We start from the raw sequence: 18,015 nt of genomic DNA on the forward strand, positions 1-18,015 counted from the left end.
TGTGTAGCAACAGAACGTCTTCGTGTACAAAATCCTGTACCCTCCCCCTAATTATACTAAAATAATTGTAGGACGCAGGAGGTAAAAAACCTCTTTACTCTCCCCCCCTTTCCCTTCACTGGCCTGCTCCCGTGAGGGGCGTGCGGGGCTGAGCGCTCAAACCCCGTCCGACCGCCGGCTCTGCGCAAGGGCCCCTCAGCGCCGTCTCCTCGTGCCCCGGGGGTCGGAGTGGCGCCGGTGCCCCGGAAGCCTGGGGCCGATCGCCCACGGCCCGCCCACGGCCCCCGCGCCTCGGGGCGGGGCTGGCCGGTGTCGGCGGAAGGGCCGCGCCGCGCCGCGCCATGCTGGCCCTCGCCGGCTTCCGTTGGCTGCTGGCGGCACCGGTGCGGAGCGGCGGCTGGGCCATGCCCCGGAAGGTGCGGGTGGGGAGGCCCCGAGGGGCCGGTGGGCGGACGGCGCCCGCGGTGACCGCGCCTGTTCCTCTGTTTCAGGGAAAAGGAGCCGGGAAAGGGCCCACGGAACCGGCCGCCGCCGCGGGACCGGTGGTGGCGGCGGGCGACGGCTGCGTGAGGGTGGCGGTTCGCGCCAAACCCGGCTCCCGGTGCAGCGCCGTCACAGGTGGGTCTGCCCGGCCCGGGAGGGGGGGATGCTGGGAGTCCTGGCCCGCCGCCGGGCCGGGCGCGGGGGGCCGGGCCTGAGGCGGGGATGTGGCGGGACGGCCCGCTGTCGGGTGGGGACAGCCCCCGCACTCCCGGGCGGCCAGTGGCGCGCGCTGACAGCGGGGGTCGGGGAGCTCCGGTCGCCCCTCCTGAGGGACGGCGCGGGTGGCCTCTCCCGCCCGAGGACTAGCCCTCAGAAACGGGGAACGGAGCGGGAAAACGGCTTTGTCTAACGAGTTCTTCAGCTTATCTCCATCCCCTAAGCTGGAAAAAAAAACCCGAAAACAAAAACAAACCCAAAAACCAAAACAACAAAACAAAAAAAACCCCACATCAGAAACTAAAGAAAGCAATTTCACGCTGTGCTCGAAAGAAGGCAGGAGTAGCGCTTTCCCCCACCCGTACAGGTGACGCTAGGTGGTGCAGCGAGCGTGGTGTGAATTCTTGTGAGCAAACTTCCTTCTGAAACAGCAAGCACACTGGATGGGCGCTTCGGCTCGGCGTGTGTCGCTTTGTGCGTGCTGTTTGTACCCCAAAAGGTTGTGCGGTCTTATTTGAACCGTAAAAGTTTGATCTAATAAAATGCGTTCTCCCTCTAGAAATCTGGACTTGCTCGTGTACGAATCGGTACTGCTTTTTTATACAGATAAGCGTATGAGACACTACTGTGGTGGACTGTAGAGTATGCAGGCTGAATGGGCAGCACAAGGAAATTGTTTATGATAACATAGCTCTCTGGGCAGGCTTATTTATCGTGTCTTTTTTTGTGATTTGTATTCTGCTGTATGACACCAGGCTGGGCTGCACCTGCAGGAGAATGGGCAACGTAGCAAGGGGCTTAGATTAGTGCCCCAGTTGTGTGAAGACTGGTAATACGTGGCTGCACTCCGATGCAGGTCTGAAGGCTTCGCTGTTCTTCGTATTGGAAGGTTATTTTTGTACTGGCCAACAGTTTTACCGTGAAGGAATTTGTGAAGTGTAAAAATGTTGTTAACTGCTAATCTACAAGTTTATTTGTTTTTTAAATGAAAATGCTTTTGAAAGCATAAACATTCATTTTTAGGAGACAATAACTAGCTGTTTTGTATATTTTGAGCATAAATTCCTTAAAATATTTGTTATAGATGTGACAGCTGAGGCAGTAGGTGTAGCAATTGCTGCACCTCCATCAGAAGGGGAGGCAAATGCAGAGCTGTGTCGCTACCTCTCTAAGGTGCTGGAAGTGAAGAAGAGTGAAGTTATTTTAGAGAAGGTACTTCCTTTTTTTTTTCTTCTTTTAAGTCTTGCACTACTGCAATTTAAATTCAAGATTTTGAAACTTATTCACTGAGAATGGGGAGCTGCTCTCCAAGATCAGTCCAAAAGATGTTTTAAAGGTGTTTAGTCAAATTAATGGAATGATTCATTGAGAACAAACCTAGTGTAAGAAGAACCACAGCTGATCTTGAGATCTTTAATCAGAATAGTTCTCATCATGATATATTTTCCAAAAATGTGTGGTTCATGTTTTCTGTATTCTTTAAAGATTCTCATTTTCATGTCACATGCAGTTCACAAAATTTGTGCTTTGCAGAGAATGTGCATTTTATTAATAACTTTGCATTCATTTTTTGAAGTAACACCAAAAGTGAACATTTTCTGACAATTAAGTGCACACATGAGCAAAGGCATATAGAAGAACTTGGATTATATATTATTATAGATCACTATATTATAGTTATATTATAGCTGGGCCTCAAGATTTTTTGTGTGTTAGAATTTACATGTCTTGACTTTGGTGAGCACAAACTCTGTTTTATTCATTGCACTGAATAAATAATTTGTTTTATTAATTCATTGTACTTGAAGTCAGTCTTCCCAGTCATGTTCATTTATAGTTTATGAGCATGAGAGCACAATGAAAATATGTGCTTTTTATTTTTGTCTGTTACTTTAATGTAGGAGTTGTAAAAGTCTGTTAAAAGATAGTGGTAAATTGCAACATGATTAATGGACTGAGCACTGTGTTGCCAAAAGGTAGATATGCAAAGATTTGAATCCTGTTTTTCCTGAGGCATGGGCATTCTGCTTAATTTGTTTGTCAACATTTTACAAATAACACTGTTTCCTGCCTTAAAGGGATGTTCAGGTTTAACTAGATTATTCTCATAAGCGCTAAGCAGAGTTGAACATAGAAGGGGCCAGTGTCATCTGACCTTCTTGATTTGTTTTTTCTGACCTATGTCAGAATAATTACATGCTAGTGTTACTTTTCATAAGCCACTGTTCTCAGTGAACCATTGTGGTAAAGTCTCTCTTTCACCTGTGGCTTAGATTTTTCCATCCTGATCTGCTAGGTGCAAACAACAACTGATTTTTGGTACTGGTTGCTCTCTTATGTGATACTTGCTTTATGATGAGCAATAACATTAACAAAATCAATCTATATCAGGGAAATATAAAGTGGGCACTAGCAGATATCTATGCAAGGGCCTTGATTTTCATCATCAGCTGTGCAGACTGCTTAAAAAATCTGTTTCTAATTTTAAATTCCATGCTATATTTCTGTATGGTAGAGTTATGGACTCTTTCCTCCCTCAGGATGTCCCTTTTGGGCTTTGCAAACTTTTTGCCAGGCTGCAGATTAACAAGCAACTTGTTTCTCATGGTTTACTGAGTACTAGCAAAGTTCTGTCTTCAGGGGATATGACATGAGATGGCAGGTTTGCCAGTTGCTATGTAAAACAGCCTTTTTTTCAGTAATACAAAAACAGGTCAATAATATTTCATATAACTGCTCTATGAATCGGAGTGTCTTACAGGTTATCTACAATGTGATTTCTTTTCATTTAGTTGATACTATCAACCTGAGAACTCAGCTTAAGAGTGACTAATACTCTGTGGGAGAAAACTGAAGAAAGATCTGAAAGTACACAGTTATCAAGTATATGTGTTTATACACACACACTTTTTAAAAACAAAAAGGCAAATTAGTTGGAATCTTGCTTCTAGATGATACAAATAAATTATGGAAACTTATCACTCCTTGCTTTCCATTCTAGCCTATAAAAAGAGCATCAATTCAGGGCATACTCTAGAAGCAGTATCCAATTTTAAAAGGAGAGTAGGTAAGACATTGTTTTCCACCTTTCAGATAACTAGAAAAGGACATTGATGAACTACCTTTTACTGCTGTTAATTCTGCTTACCCATACTTCAAGAATTATTTTTGAAGTACCTTGTTTGTTGGCTGCAGTGAGATTTTTATGGAATGTGTATTTGATTGTGATTCTCTCAAAGATACAATTTTTTGTGTGTCTAAACCAGGGCGGTAAATCACGTGAAAAAGTGGTGAAGATTTTGGTATCAATGACACCAGATGACGTTTTAGAAAAACTGAAAAAAGAAGCTTCCAGCTGACCTAAAACAAAAGCAGGAAATGGGACAATGCATCTTGGTAAATGGACTGATATTTTTTCTTATGTAAATCTAGTCGTGTTGAGAATGTGGATAATGACTAGGGAAAGATACTTCTCCCCCTCGCCGCACCCTTGTTAACACAGCTGCTGTACAGTTGAAGTTTTTCTGTAGGTTTGCTTAGAAAAACTTGTCTTTACTGAGTGAGGCTCTGTAATCTGCTTCTGTCACTACAGAGATTTTTCCGCTCTGGACAGTTTTCTGTTGGTAAGGTTTGTCCTCTTTCCTGGTCCCTAAACAAATGGTTTAGAAAACTTGTTTCTTAGTGAAACAAACTTTCGTTAACAAAGTGAAAAACTTGGAGTGGCAGGCTTCAATGTGAAAAGTGGTACAAAAAGATGAGTCTGTCTGGATGGTAAAGACCCTAGAATAATGTTCTTTTCAACATCTAGCAGCAGGTACTGGGTGCAGTTTTGCACTATGTGCACATATGTGCATCTAAAATAAATGTATTGGAGCCAATATACTGTTGTTGATCACACAGGCAAGCTAAAAGCAGAATCACCTCCATAACTGAAACAAAACCAGAAGTTTGCACTATGAAAACCTGACCAATAGCCTAGTAATTGCGTACACAGTGTCACTTTGTAATAGTTTAATTAGGTTCCTGAAAAGTAGAGGTACAATCCTGTATCCTTGCCAAAAGTATGTCAAGTGTAATGGCCGTTTTTTAATAAAAGGGGCAAAAAGTATTATCAAACTTTGTTTTGTGTTTGTATTTTTAAGGGGGAAAAATGGTTCCTAGAATGTTATTTTTAAACAGAGCTTTTTTGCAATCTTTCTTTGGTTTAAAAATTAGTAGTATTCTAACCCATAGAGAACCAATCAGAGTCATTTGGAGAACAGAGCTAGAGGTCTGTAACTAAATGGGCAGCTATACTCCAGCCTCGGGATTAATAAGAAGGCTTAACTTCTCTCTTTATCGTGCTTCAGAGGCCAGAGTGAGATTTAACTAGTGTTTCTCCAAAATGTTTGTGATATCGCACATGTCTCTGGTGGGAGTTTGCTTTTTTATCTGCATCACTGCTGATGTCTGAAATTGTCCTGTCTTTACTATGGTTGTCTCTTTTTTTTTTTTTTAAATATATATATTAAAAGATGTAATGCCTAAAATAAAAAAGAAAAAGTGTTCTGAAGGTTTGCTTAAGGTTTGTCATACCTTTTCCTGGAAAACAATGTAAGGAATGCAAAAGTTACAGCTAAATTTCTTTATCAGCTTCATGCAGTGCAGACTTCATAGCTCATAGTTTAGTTTTTCATGGACAAAAATATTTTCCTTTAGGAAATTCTTTCTGCTTCCTGTTATCCTAAATATTGCAACAATTGTTTTTAGAGTTAGAGAGCTGGTGCTTGTCAAAATGACAGCTCCTTTAAGGTGGCTTGTTTTAAATATGTTACGAAAAATGTTACTTTCTTGTTTGGATAGTGTTTGGAGAAATAAGTCTAAACTGTGAATGCTGCTTGCTTAATGGTTTGCATCTGGGCTCTTTGTTTTCTCAGGCTTTTGGTCAGCTGTACATTGCCTCAGTTGCCTTTCCTTACTGAGCCTTCCTAGTCTGTACCGGTTGGCTGTGTTTTACTGTTCAGTCAGTTCTGGTTCACGGCTGCTTGCTGTTTCATCTGTTCTTGCCCAGCAGAGGGGTACCATGTACCATGTCCTGCAGAAAAATTAAGGCAAAGCAAGCCAAAACTAAGTGTTCATGGTTGGTTGGTGGTTTTTTTTCCGTATTTCCTAGACTACTTTTTATTCTGAGTAGAAAAGAGCAATCCAAAGACAGAGGAATCCTGCATTTATAAGTTATATTCTGAGTTGGATGCTGCAACAGCCATTATAAAGATTTCTTTGGAAGCTAATACCATGTGTTACATGATATGTATTATATACTATATTGAAATAATGTATTCCACTTTCACATGACTTCAGACCCAGGTGGAGGGAGGGGCTGGGTAGGCAGATACAGTCTCTGAAGTACATTGATCTTCAGTGATTATTATCTATAACAATTGCCAATTTAATCTTTCAGTTCCCTCTCTGTCTTGTCAGCATGTTCTGCCTGGTGTCTTTGCTAGTTTCTGCTTCAGAGGTTTCACCTTTCCTAAACACCTTTAACTGGCATTCTGCATCTTTTCTTCCTAACCAGTGAAAGTAACTCAAAGACTAATAGGGTGTCTTCAGTGTATTATGCTGTCATTATTATGTAATGTGAATATTGTCAGATTCATCACTTGTCGCTCAGGAGACAAGTACTGTTCATCTAGGAAGTTTATTAGACCTTGGGAAAACAACCACTGGGCCCCCCTCCCTATTGCATTTCTGTTTTCTATTGCATTTACAAGTGTGTGCATGGGGAGGGGGGAGTCATTTATATAGTATTGATTTTGTGCTTGGCCAAGCCAAGTACTTTTCCTTTCATCTGGAATGTAATATGGCATTTAAGACTCAATTTAATCTGTCTGATTCAGTCATCATACAGTACTTTTTCAAAACTTATAGTTGGCTGTTTTTAGCATTGCTTCCTAGGAAGCAGAAACATTATTGGTGGCATGTATTGAAGCCATAGCTTCTGTTGCTCAAAGCATAATGTAATTGAGGCCTCAGTGATTGTGTAAAAAAGCCATGGCAGATGGAAGCCACAGCAGCAATCAAAGCAGAGGGATGGAAATTAAGTTCTCTTGGTAGTAGTGCCCTGTCTCACGACGGAAACAGTGGACTAGCTAGTAGAGTGGCAAATAAAGTCTTTATGTTTTGGGAACAGATAATTTATTTAATAGAAGTAACCAAAATTGTTTTAGAAGGGTAGTATAAATAACACTGGGGTGTTGCCATACCTAATATCTGAGAGCCTCTTATATCAGTGGTTTTTATGCAGTCATCTAATTCTATCCTTGATATCTTGGTTGTGGATACATGTATCCCAGTGAAATTCCTGGGAGGCAGGAACTGCTGGTCCATTGTGTATCAACAGTGAGGTACAGAAGAGTTTAGCAGCTTGTGTGACCAAGCAAGTCAATGGCAAAACTGTGATCCTAGCACTTTCAAATCTTGTATTGAAATTATAACCTGTCAGCTATCTCTTCATGAACACAGCGAATGAAATATCTTTCTTTCCACTGAGAAAATTGTGGTAGCAAATATCCCTAACTCTTCAGCAGAGTATGTTTTTAATAGAACAGAGGTTTGTGATATCGTGGGAAGCTTCTTCCAAGAATTTAAAAACTTTTCACATCCCCTGTCTCAATAAAACTTAACTCTTACTCCTAGACCAGTTTAAAAACACTGTGGTGCCAGTTGCTACCCTCCTTTTACTTGTTGGTCCCTATTTTATCCATGTGCATTAAGCTACATGATTACTCAACTGTTTGAAATCCTGCTATTGTCTCAAGCACTATCCTCTTTTCCTAATACGTTGTCTGACCAATTTCAGTAAAATCTGTCTAATGGTGATTTAATATCTTACTGCTTACATACCTGGGCAGTCAGTGCATTTTTTTAATATAATTAAGTTATTTGAACATCAGCAAAATAGAAGTTATCTGAACAAATTCTGTGCCAAGCAGTCTTAATGGCATAGAACATCCTTGGACTTTCATCCACTTGGTTACATTTGTTTTCTATAATCCAACTTTGAAAGTAGGTATATGCCTTCATTGCAGTACTCTAATATGCTAATTAAGGATATTTCATTATACCCTCTGAAGCTGGCCACTTTGCTATTTTACTTTCAACACACTGCATTTAGCATCTGCAGTACATTTCTATCTCTCCTTTTAGTCCCAAGTGTTTCTAAATCCCCATTTCTTCAGGTGTCATCAGTCTAAATAATCCTGTATAATTGACAACTTTGTCAATAACTGGCAGTGGCAATTTATCAGAAAGCACAATTTAATATCTTTCTTTCAGCCTCTGGGAAGATAAATACACCTGATCTTTCTGCTCATTACTTCACATGTCTGTCTCTGTGTTTTCCCTCTCATACTGTTTATTTGCATATGTAAAACTTGAAACAGATTAATTCCTTTTTTAAATTTTTTTTATTTCAATCTACTGTATTCCCCTCTTAATGTTTTTAGTCTTTATCTCAGGAGGATGATTCATTGCCGTATTAGCTATTATAAAAATGTGCTCCCCGTCTCCTTCTGGGAACAGAGTGTTTTACCCGCATGTAAAGTATATCTTGGTTATTATTCTCTAGGAAGGCTGCTGCACTTGGGGCAAAGTGCTGTCAATGTAACCAAGGCACAATAAACAGTCAAAAAGCTGCTGAAGAAATTAAATAGTTGCCTTAAAGGAGTGTAATACTTCTCCAAGGTAGTGGGAATTCATTTCTTCCTGGTCCTTTATATAATAGCTTTTCAAGTAATTGTTAGTGAGCCATGAAGAATTTTGTGTTAATCTATAAATACTGCATTTATTTGTTTTTGCATTGTTTCAAGAGCTGGGGAAGTTAGTGATGAAGTAGTGTACCGTACTGTCTTAGTACAGCTCAAGGCTCAGTTTCTGGAATGTTGTTTAAATAACATTTTGAGTTTCCAAGTCTGAAGTAAGGCAGGTTGGTCACTATAGCAATATACTGTAAAGAGAACTGTTAACCATGGACTTAAGGAGAAAAGAATGTTGGAATGACCAACAAAGGGTCAAAACCTCATTTTGTGCTGCTCAGACAAAGCAGTCATCTGCCTTAAGAGAATAACTGGGGTTACGAAGTATAATTCTGTGGTGATTGTCATTAAGTTGACTTTTTTCTATTACCTAGTACATGTGTACTACGCATGGCTGCAGCATGTTGTTCCTTTGGCCAGCTTTCATTGCTGTAGTGTTTTGCAAACCAGGATGCATTGAGGCATAATTTATTAAAAAATTCAAAGCTCTCAATACATATTACGACATAGTTGGTGCCCATCTGCCTGAAAGGGGCATCAGCAAGTTGAATTTTATAAAACAAGCTATTTCTATGGAACCTTCTTTTACTGGTGCTACTTTTGATAGCTTGTCTTAAAATCTACAAAGTTTTCTGCTTCTTTTCTGGTGTTCAGAAGGTCTATGGGGTTACATTTGATAGCGGTATCACCACATATGCTCAGCTCAAGCAGCCACCTTCCTGACATCTCTGGGCGCTGGGTTCATATGGCCTCTTGCTGCCTCTCACCTTCAGTTTTGCAGCTGCTGTTTCAGGTAAGTGCCCTCCAGCAGGGCCAGGCTCTCTGAGGTTGTTTCTGCTCTTTATTTGTCACATTAGGGTTGTTGCTGATGCATATCTCCTTAGATGCTACTGTATTTCTTGGGCTTGACAGCTCTTTGAGATTCATTGTTGGAAGGGGGGCAGGGGGGAGGGAGAAAAACCTTGTGATATAATCTTTGCAATCCAAGTGCAAACATGTCCCCTCCAGTGAGGCCCTGTAGCAGCTCTGTATAGCCTCCTGGCATTTGTCCTTTAATAAAATGTCTCCTTTCGTCTTCAGTAAATCTGACAGCAATCAGCTGGCGTGTATGTGAGGTCATGTTCCTGCTACGAGGAAAGATTGCTATTAGGTGCACTTCTGAACAAGCAATTTTCTTCAGTTTCGTAGCTGCCTTTTTACAATGGAAGTGCAATCTGTTACTAATAGCCCTTGATAGGTTTATGGTTTTGGGGGCATTTTTTATTTTTGTTTTAAAAACCTGATTAAGCTTATCACTGACTGAATATAAATGCTAATACAGAGAAGGGACCAGCCAGACAAATTGCACTTGGCTAATTTTACTTAATGAGAATATCTGATTCTGCTCAGTCACTTCCTTGCTGAGTTCGGGTTCAGCTACTAAAGCAGACCCAGGAGATTTTTGTTAAATATTTTCAAAAGATAATAAGCTTATAATGATGTTCTCAAACTGTATGAGTTCTGTTTGCTGTGATTGCTGTCATAGATCAGCTAGAATAAATTTTTTTATTTATTTAATACAGTGCCAGGCAATATTTCTGGCAGAAGATAAATGTGAAATTAGAGCATCTGAAAACACTGATTTGACAATAGCTGTCATTAAAAGGTGAATGTGCGGCAAGGCCAGTCTTCCAGTAACCAAATGCCTGTGTGCATAAAAGTAGAGAAGGTGTAAGATCTAATTAAACACTACCTTTCAGTAGTCTGAAAAGTATATAACTCCTAAATCTGCAAAAATAAGCAAAGTGACCCTGTCAATTGAAGTGTTGGTATACGTGTGTTACGTACTTAAAGAAACAAAGACAAAAAGAACAGGTAATACCAGAGCTTGCCATAAGCCTTTCTGCCATTGCAAATCTGAATTTGAAATTATTTTTTCCTCTAATCTTGCTGTAAGATAGACCTCTACAAGAAACAGAAAATTTTCTGCACCACTGTTCATGTCACAAGGCTGTGAAGAAAAGTTCCACTTAAGCATGTTTTATGGAAAATGGTGCTTAACAACCTTTTTGTAGAAAACCTTTGGTTTCTCAGCTGCATGTGATTCCTGCTGACTTCAGTGTACCTACTTGGTCTTTTTACCTGGAGAAGAATTTGGTGAAGTGCTCCAATTTTATATACCTGGGCTTATAAACTTAAATAAGCAATTTATGTTAGTTCATTTTAGATCTTAGCTATTTTCAGGCTGGGTTTTAGGCTTTGTCCTGCAGTTATCCAGAGAGAGATTAGACTCTCTGAAGAAACCTTGTTTGATTGATTCCTGGGTTTGCATACTAGGTGAAGTTCTCCAATCCAAAAATAGAGAAAATAAAACGGGGGGCGGGTGGGGGGGGATTAATTTACATTAATCAAAGGACATACATTGAGTTAGGAGCAATTTTACTTGGCTTGTTGGAAGTACTTGCTGCATGTCCCTAAGGTCTGCTGGGGAGGAACATGCACAGAATAGAGGCTGTGATAGACTCTAGATATTTTATAGCACCTGCTCTGCTGTTTAGCACTCAAGTCGGAATGGGGAAAAATCTGTCATGTTTTCCAAGACTGTAAATCTAATAATTTGCAATATAACTTTCACAGTTATTTTTTTACTTGCAATCTATGAATCTAGGTAGGAAAAGGATATTACCTATGGCCCTTTGCGTGTGAATCCTGGGCCCTTAAATGCCAATCTGAAATTTTTCAGGAAGGAAAGATTCATCTTCTGAAATGATAGATTTGTGTAAGGGCTGTTTATGTGTAATATAGAAAGAGCATCTACTGATACAGTTCTTATTTAGAGTTATGTGGGTTAAAATACAAATTCAGATGGAAAAGTTTGTGAGCTGCTCATAACTAGTTCATCCATTCTGCCTTCCTATCTCATTTAAGTAAATTGATTCTACAAAGGCAGCTACAGTTTATCAGCATTTTTTCATTTTGGTGACTGAACTATTATCCTTCACAGCTCATCAGGACTAACACTTTGTAATTGCTGTGAGAGGCTGGCACATCCCCTTGACACCAGAGTCAGCCAACTGCAACTCACAGGGCCTTGTCTTATCTGCAGAGCTTCATCCAAAGTATTGTGAAGCCTCCCACAGGTTTCCATTACACTAAGCAGGCAGCTCTGGGAGCCCAGCCCCCAGCCTTTTGCAGTGGAAGGAGCTCCTGCCAGAAATGCTCATTCAGGTTAGTGGGTACAGTGAGAGTTTGCTCTACAGGGGAAGATAACTGTGGACTGTATAAAAATATTTCGAAATATGAGACACTCTCTTCTATTTCTGTCAGAAGAAAAGCATTAAGAGTCTAATTAGAAGAGAAATTTTAACTTTGAGAAATTTGTATCAGTCATTGCCACCTTTCATCTCTGAATTTTAGACCTAGCCCCTCTGCTGTATTAATTTCCACTGTTGAAAAAGTACAAATACTAAAAAAGAGGGCACTTCAAGGTTTGAGTGAAATCACTTGGGAATGGTAAAATCAGGCCTTCTGATTAACTGACTCATTCATTAGTGTAATATGTGAGAGAGTAAATCAAACACTTGTTTTCTTTTGCTTTACTGTCTGTGAAGAACATTGAGTAGAAGAGACACCCATTTCTATATCCTCCAAAATTACGTGCTTTCTCCACAGAGGAGCCTTTGATCTACTGCCACATGCCTGTTCAGTTTTAGAGGATAAATTCAGCCCAGAGTTTTAGAGGATAAATAAATCTGTGACTTCTTAATTGCAATGAAAAAGTTTGACTCGAGGCAGGTTTGGCAGCAGAGAATAAGGTATCAAGACTGTTGTGAATGTTTGATTGGCAGCAGGGGAGATAGCTGTATTTAAGGATTTTGGAGAAGAACTTGTCCTAAACAATAAGGTCTAAGCCAGTTCTAGAGACTAAGACTGCTGATAATCTTTGTGTCCAGTTTCATGAAGGACCAAATCTTTTCCAAAGAAGAACATCAGATGTCTAAAATAAGAAAATAAGAACATATAAACTAGGTATAGCAACCTCCATGGTTTGTTCCTTCTCCCTAGTCTTTTCTGTATGTAATGTCCTACAAATTCTTGTTCTAGATTAGATGTGGGTTCTTGGGGATGCACACACCTCTGTTCCTTTGGTAAACCTCAGAGTCTCTTGTTGCTGCTGTAATACAAATAATAATAAGAGCATAATCAAGGTTGTATTTGTTTTGTGGTTACTCTGAACGCTAGAGACTTACAGTAATTATAATACCATTAAATAGTAATGGAAAAGGATTTAAAAGTAGATCATGAGGCTCCTGGAAGGAGATGTAAATCTTGCTCAGTTTTCTTCACTACCCCAGGCATTGCATTCCTCTCACGGCAAAAAGAGCAACCTAAAATGACTTCCAAAATGCTGGGGCGTAGACCAGCCCCTCTGTGCTAGGAGCCAAGAGTGCCATGTAAAATACAGGTTTATGTGGGAGAAACGAAATGGGAATGAATTCAGCTTCAAAAATCAGTTTTCTGTGATTTTGGAAGTGTATTGTGTCTGACTGCATTTAGTAGTCAGAGACAGTGCATTTGGTGCCCAGAGAGAGGAATATAACTATGAAGAAAGCAATTCTTCCATATACCTCTCACCATGGGATCTGATTGCTTTATAAATCTATGCAACCAGTGTTATGACTCTATTTTTTTTTTGACTGTGCTTATATGAAAACATTATATGATATGGCTCTATGACCCAGTCCTTTGTTTCATGAAACAATACTCAGTCCCAACATCATGATTTGTATAAGCCGGTGTAAGCTGGTTTTGCCTCTTGTCTCCTTTCATGTGTTCACAGAGTAAATCTCCTGTTACATGCTTGAAACTCTGTAAATACAAGGGATAAGAACACTGTCCATCTAGAACCCAAATAATAAAATCGGTTGTGCTAAGACTTAAAGTGGCAGGGTGCTGTGGGGCCAGAGGTGTGCGTGTAGGTTCTTCTGTACTTTGCATGTGAGATAGACCAGCTCCAAGGAGTCTTTTAGCAGCTGCAAGGCCATTGCCTTGTCCTTTCTTTAGAATGGGTATGTTTTAGGGGAAAAAGGATTTCTTTTGGATACTTTAGTCTGTCTACTTTGTCGTGTGAGCCACAAGGTCTACATTGGCCCCTGATTATAGTGTCTCTGTGGCTGTTGCGGTGTTTACAGTGTTCATTTGTGAGGGAGAGATGATGTATGTGACTTTGGTTAATGATCCTTTAACACACGGTGCTTCCAGTTCAAATTGGAAGACAGCATCCAAAGAGGACGACAGGCTATGTATGATAAATACCTCCCCCACTGCACAGTTAGAGTCAGCTTATAACAAATGTGAAAAATGCAATTTCATTTTCCTTCAGCTTTTCAATTTCTTGCTGTTGCCTTTCACAGAGGAAAAAAAAGATTTTTGTCAAAATCATTATAATTTAAGGCCATATATATTTGAAAGCTCTTAGAAGGTTACAAAGGTGAATTTAAAAAACAATTTTAATTGTTCCTTTACTTCCTCTTATGTATAGTGAAATTTACTGACAAAGGGCCAATGAAGAGGATTTATAAACTGATTTTAGTATAATCACATGCTGGCCTGTATCAGTATTCAGGAGGTATTGCTTCTCTTAACCTGAAGTGATGTGTTAATTTGACTTGGAGATGGAGTAAGATGTGGACACAAACAATTTATTGGATTAAATAAAATCATAACTACAGATCAGTGATTCTGTTATAGTGTTTGGTTGGTTAAAATAGAAAGCCTTGCCATTAGTGCATGGGAGTCTGCAGTTTATCATCTGCTGTCAGATAATCAGCCCTATTACCAAATTGTGGCCTCTCCAGTTTTGCCCGCAGGCTGGCAATGTCATGGGGACAAGCAGGGTGCCGGCAGCCTCGGAAACGTTGCAGACCCAGCGTGGCACTTACCCGCCCCAGTTGCAATGCAGGTTATATGCACAGGATCCTTCATGCGTTATAACATTTGTTTAGGTTCTCAGCATGCTGCAGTGGACTGACTGCTTCTATATATTTGTATCTGTTATGCTCACAGAAAAGAATGTGGTTTATTTAGCAGCTTAATCCATAGGAATTCAAATAAATTCTACTCTTTAGACCCTTTGCTTGTTTTTAGGTCCATAGTGTTCTCCACCACTGCCTGTGTTAACCCAGACAAATCCTAGTCAGTGACTTTATTACCTACAGTCATTTTCTCTTGTTAAGTAACCTCCTCTCAACTGTTGAAACTGAGTCACTCTTGTGCAGTTAACTACAAGCTTGCCCTACTAAACTCTATTTGTCTGTCTTGCAAGCAGTAGTAGGTGAACTCGGTAGAGATTTTTGTAGGTGCTTAGCACTGTAAGGATCCTGGGCTCTCCTGGACTCAGCTAGCGTCTCTGAATAGGCTGCTTTTATCCCAAATGGTGCGGACAAAAATACTAAAGGTCACTGCCACACACTATTCCACAATGAAGCTGCCCCAAAGTAACAAATTGATAGCTGATGATAAACAGTGTAGAAGAGGAGGTCCCATACTTAAGCCATTGTTAAGAAAGAAGGAATCGCAATGAGCTCCAGGAGGTTCAGAGAATAGCTTCCAGAGGGAAGTGTGGCAAATCTGTCTGTCGATTCATCTAAAGTTAGACTGGACAAAAAAAGAACTCTAAACCCAACTACAAGTGTTCTGTCTATGGAAGGGTGGGATGATGGTATGGTGGCATCACAACAGGCAGAGAGGGGCTGGTGATAGACAGGGAATAAAGTTTATTCCATTTACAGACTATTTTAAAGCCCTGCTCTGATTTTGCCAAATGAAACGAAGATGCAGATATTTGATGTGGTTTTAACTCAGGGATGATATTTTGGTCATCTTTGGGAGCTGAAATTCACCTGTTAAGATTTCCTTTCTTTTTTTGCGTTACAGTTCTGAGTGTTTTCTAGCAATCCTTGAAGTTTCTATATTAGTAGCAGAAAATGTGAAGAGCCTGAGAAGCTTTTCTGAGTGATGTCTTGGATGGCATGGTTACAGACAGGTTTCTGCCTTTTAAAACGTAGTATAGGAGGTGTGATCTAAGGAGACAGAAATTAACAGTTAAAAGTCATTCATGAGCCGATGTCCTGTAGCACTGCTGCATGCCATATGCGTGTGCAGCAAAAGTGGAGTTGAGCCAAGGAGCAGCTGAGTTTGTGGACAGCTTTGAATCCAAAGTTACGACAGGACTTGCTGGGATGTCTAGGATCCTCCCCCAGAGCATTAATGAGAAATACATGCCATCTGGAGGAATTTGCTTGCCAAGGGACTGCGATGCCATCTTTGTCTTCTAGTTATCATCAATCACAAATGGCTTTTAAATAGATTTGTATTTTACCTTCAGCCAGATGATTTTGTCTTCTCAGCTACTAAGGACACTCTGACCTTTCAATAGCCTCTTCTAGAACACTTTGTATTTCTGATAAGACACATTTGTTGCAATGGCTGCTCTGTCGCTCATCTCTTTCCTTTTCCTGCACCAGTACTTTCCCTCTTTCATCATAGCTGCCTCGTCCGTTCCTCCCCTTACCACCTTATTTTCTTTCTTTCTCTTTTGCTGTAAGTGCAGAGAACAACTTTACCTTTAATGTTTTTGAGACACAGATGATTAACTATGTAATTCTAGTAGTTTGCAATAAAATTTTTGCACCTACTTGATTTAAAAAAAGGCAGGTACCCTAATACGTAAGGTTGGAATTTTACTCACTCTTGCCGTGATTGTATGGTGTCTACATGAATGTTTTAAAAATCAATTAAATGTAAATGAATAGTACATTCAATATAGTAACCATCACAAGTTTTATTGATGTGGAATCTAGTTTGCATAGATTGCCCTGTCATTTTTAATTTACCTCTTTTTAATTCAGTGTTAACTATCAAATTGGACTACCCATGCATCTTAGCTATGATGAGGCTGTCTTTGTGCTACTTATATTTTTGAAGGCTTTTCTACTACACCCATAGGATTAGAATCACTTATTGTTCAGTGCAGGTCTAGCTTTGAGAGCTTGCTAGGCCACAGAATCCCAGCTATAGGCCTCTAAATACTATGCTATATAACTATGGAGTGACATAAAGGCAGTGTTTAAATCAAGTCACTGCCTTCATAGTATTTATAATGTGTTTGGTTTTAGCTAAAAAATACTTAAAAATCAGCAAACAAATCAATTTGCTCACCAGAATGTTTCTAATGTATTGTGCTGGGACATACAGACCCCAGCTGGGATTGTTATACACCATACCTGTGCTTTAAATGGAGTAGCTCCTCCTGGGAGGATTTGTAGCCAAAATACAGAGCACAGAAGAGGGAAACAGGGCAGACTTAACCACTGTTTTAAGGGTGGAAGCTGAGACACAAAAGTATTAAAAGTGGTTTGTAGCTGAGCTGGGAATTAACATGCGTGTCTGGTTCTATATTTGAAAACATCCTTCCTCCTTAACTTTCTTATTAGTTCAGGTAGAATGGCGGGCACTGGGGCAAAGTTGTCTTTTTAGAATTTTAAAGTAGTTTTAAAAGGTCTTGTCTTCAGCAGTGTTCAAGAATATGAGGAACTAGTAAAACAGATGTATCTGAAATAAATAGCCTGGTCTCTGCATAGTGACAGGAAGGAGAGAATAAAAACAGTAGTGGATTTAAAAAACATTTTTAGGCCAGTAATAAGAATATGTGTAATGCAGGTATGAAGGGAAGTAAAATTAGGCTGATCTTTTATTACCTAGCAATAAATCTGTTTTGTCTCTAAAACCTAAAATCCTGCTGGTGAGGTCGAAAGAGTTTTTTCAATTGCATTTACCCAGACTGCAGGATATGTGATCAATAGCTATTTGTTTATCATTCCCTGGATCTCTCCACCTTGTGTAAGGACTTAAACTCTGCCAGTCTAATGAGTCTAGCTGCTTCGCTGTTTCCAGATTCTTACGTCCATATTCTGCCAGCTTGTTTTATGCTGGGGAGGTCCCCGGAGCTTGTGGAGGAGGAAGGGATTTCTCTCCCCCATGCCCCCCCGCCCAGGCCGTGGCATGGCAGTAAAGCCACTTGATAACCAAAAATCAAATCTCAAAACTTATTTTCCCCTACAGGGTTCAGGATACTCGAGGAAATGGCCATGAAACAATTGTTCCTTCAGCTCAGCCGTGCTCCTTCCCATCACTGCCTGGGCTGTACAACATACCCTCCTAGTCGCATCTTACCTTAACAACAAAAAAAATGTAATTCTGCTGATGGAAGTATCCTCTGAGCTGCAGAGTTGGAGAAATAGGATTTGCCCATGTTGGCAATTTAAGGTAAAGCTCCTTTATGTTCTTATAGCAGTTTAGCTGTAGCTAGGGTTTAGAGGAGGGTGTGTGTACCCCAGGCTTGATGCTCCGGCAGTTCACTTGAGAGCAGGTGTTTTGAGTGCGCGGATTATAAACGAGTAACATGAGGTTGATCTGAGGAGAATGTGTGTCCACACAGAGCTCTTGCACTAAACTGATCTAAATTCCAGAGGTTTTGTAT

At 40.2% G+C, this 18,015-nt stretch overlaps 1 protein-coding gene across 6 annotated transcripts in view; it reads left to right on the plus strand.

Annotated features, from left to right (window-relative positions):
• Positions 1-275: 275 nt before the first annotated feature.
• Positions 276-18,015, plus strand: part of C7H15orf40 (chromosome 7 C15orf40 homolog) — a 31,548-nt gene continuing 13,808 nt past the window's right edge. For 2 of the 6 annotated variants that reach the window (XR_010373736.1, XR_010373735.1), the window contains exons 1-5: positions 279-416; positions 492-618; positions 1,784-1,911; positions 3,966-4,095; positions 17,598-17,801. Coding sequence is in view for 3 of the 6 variants with exons in the window: in XM_064456304.1 (XP_064312374.1) it covers positions 342-416; positions 492-618; positions 1,784-1,911; positions 3,966-4,058 (423 nt within the window). In the remaining 3 variants the exon portion in view is untranslated. Of the gene's footprint in view, positions 417-491; positions 619-1,783; positions 1,912-3,700; positions 3,767-3,965; positions 4,816-17,597; positions 17,802-18,015 lie in introns of those variants that run through there. The other 4 variants (XM_064456305.1, XR_010373737.1, XM_064456304.1 and 1 more) reach the window with 4 other exon arrangements.

The sequence above is a fragment of the Phalacrocorax carbo genome, chromosome 7 (genome assembly GCF_963921805.1).
Source record: "Phalacrocorax carbo chromosome 7, bPhaCar2.1, whole genome shotgun sequence".
Taxonomy (NCBI): Eukaryota; Metazoa; Chordata; class Aves; order Suliformes; family Phalacrocoracidae; genus Phalacrocorax; species Phalacrocorax carbo.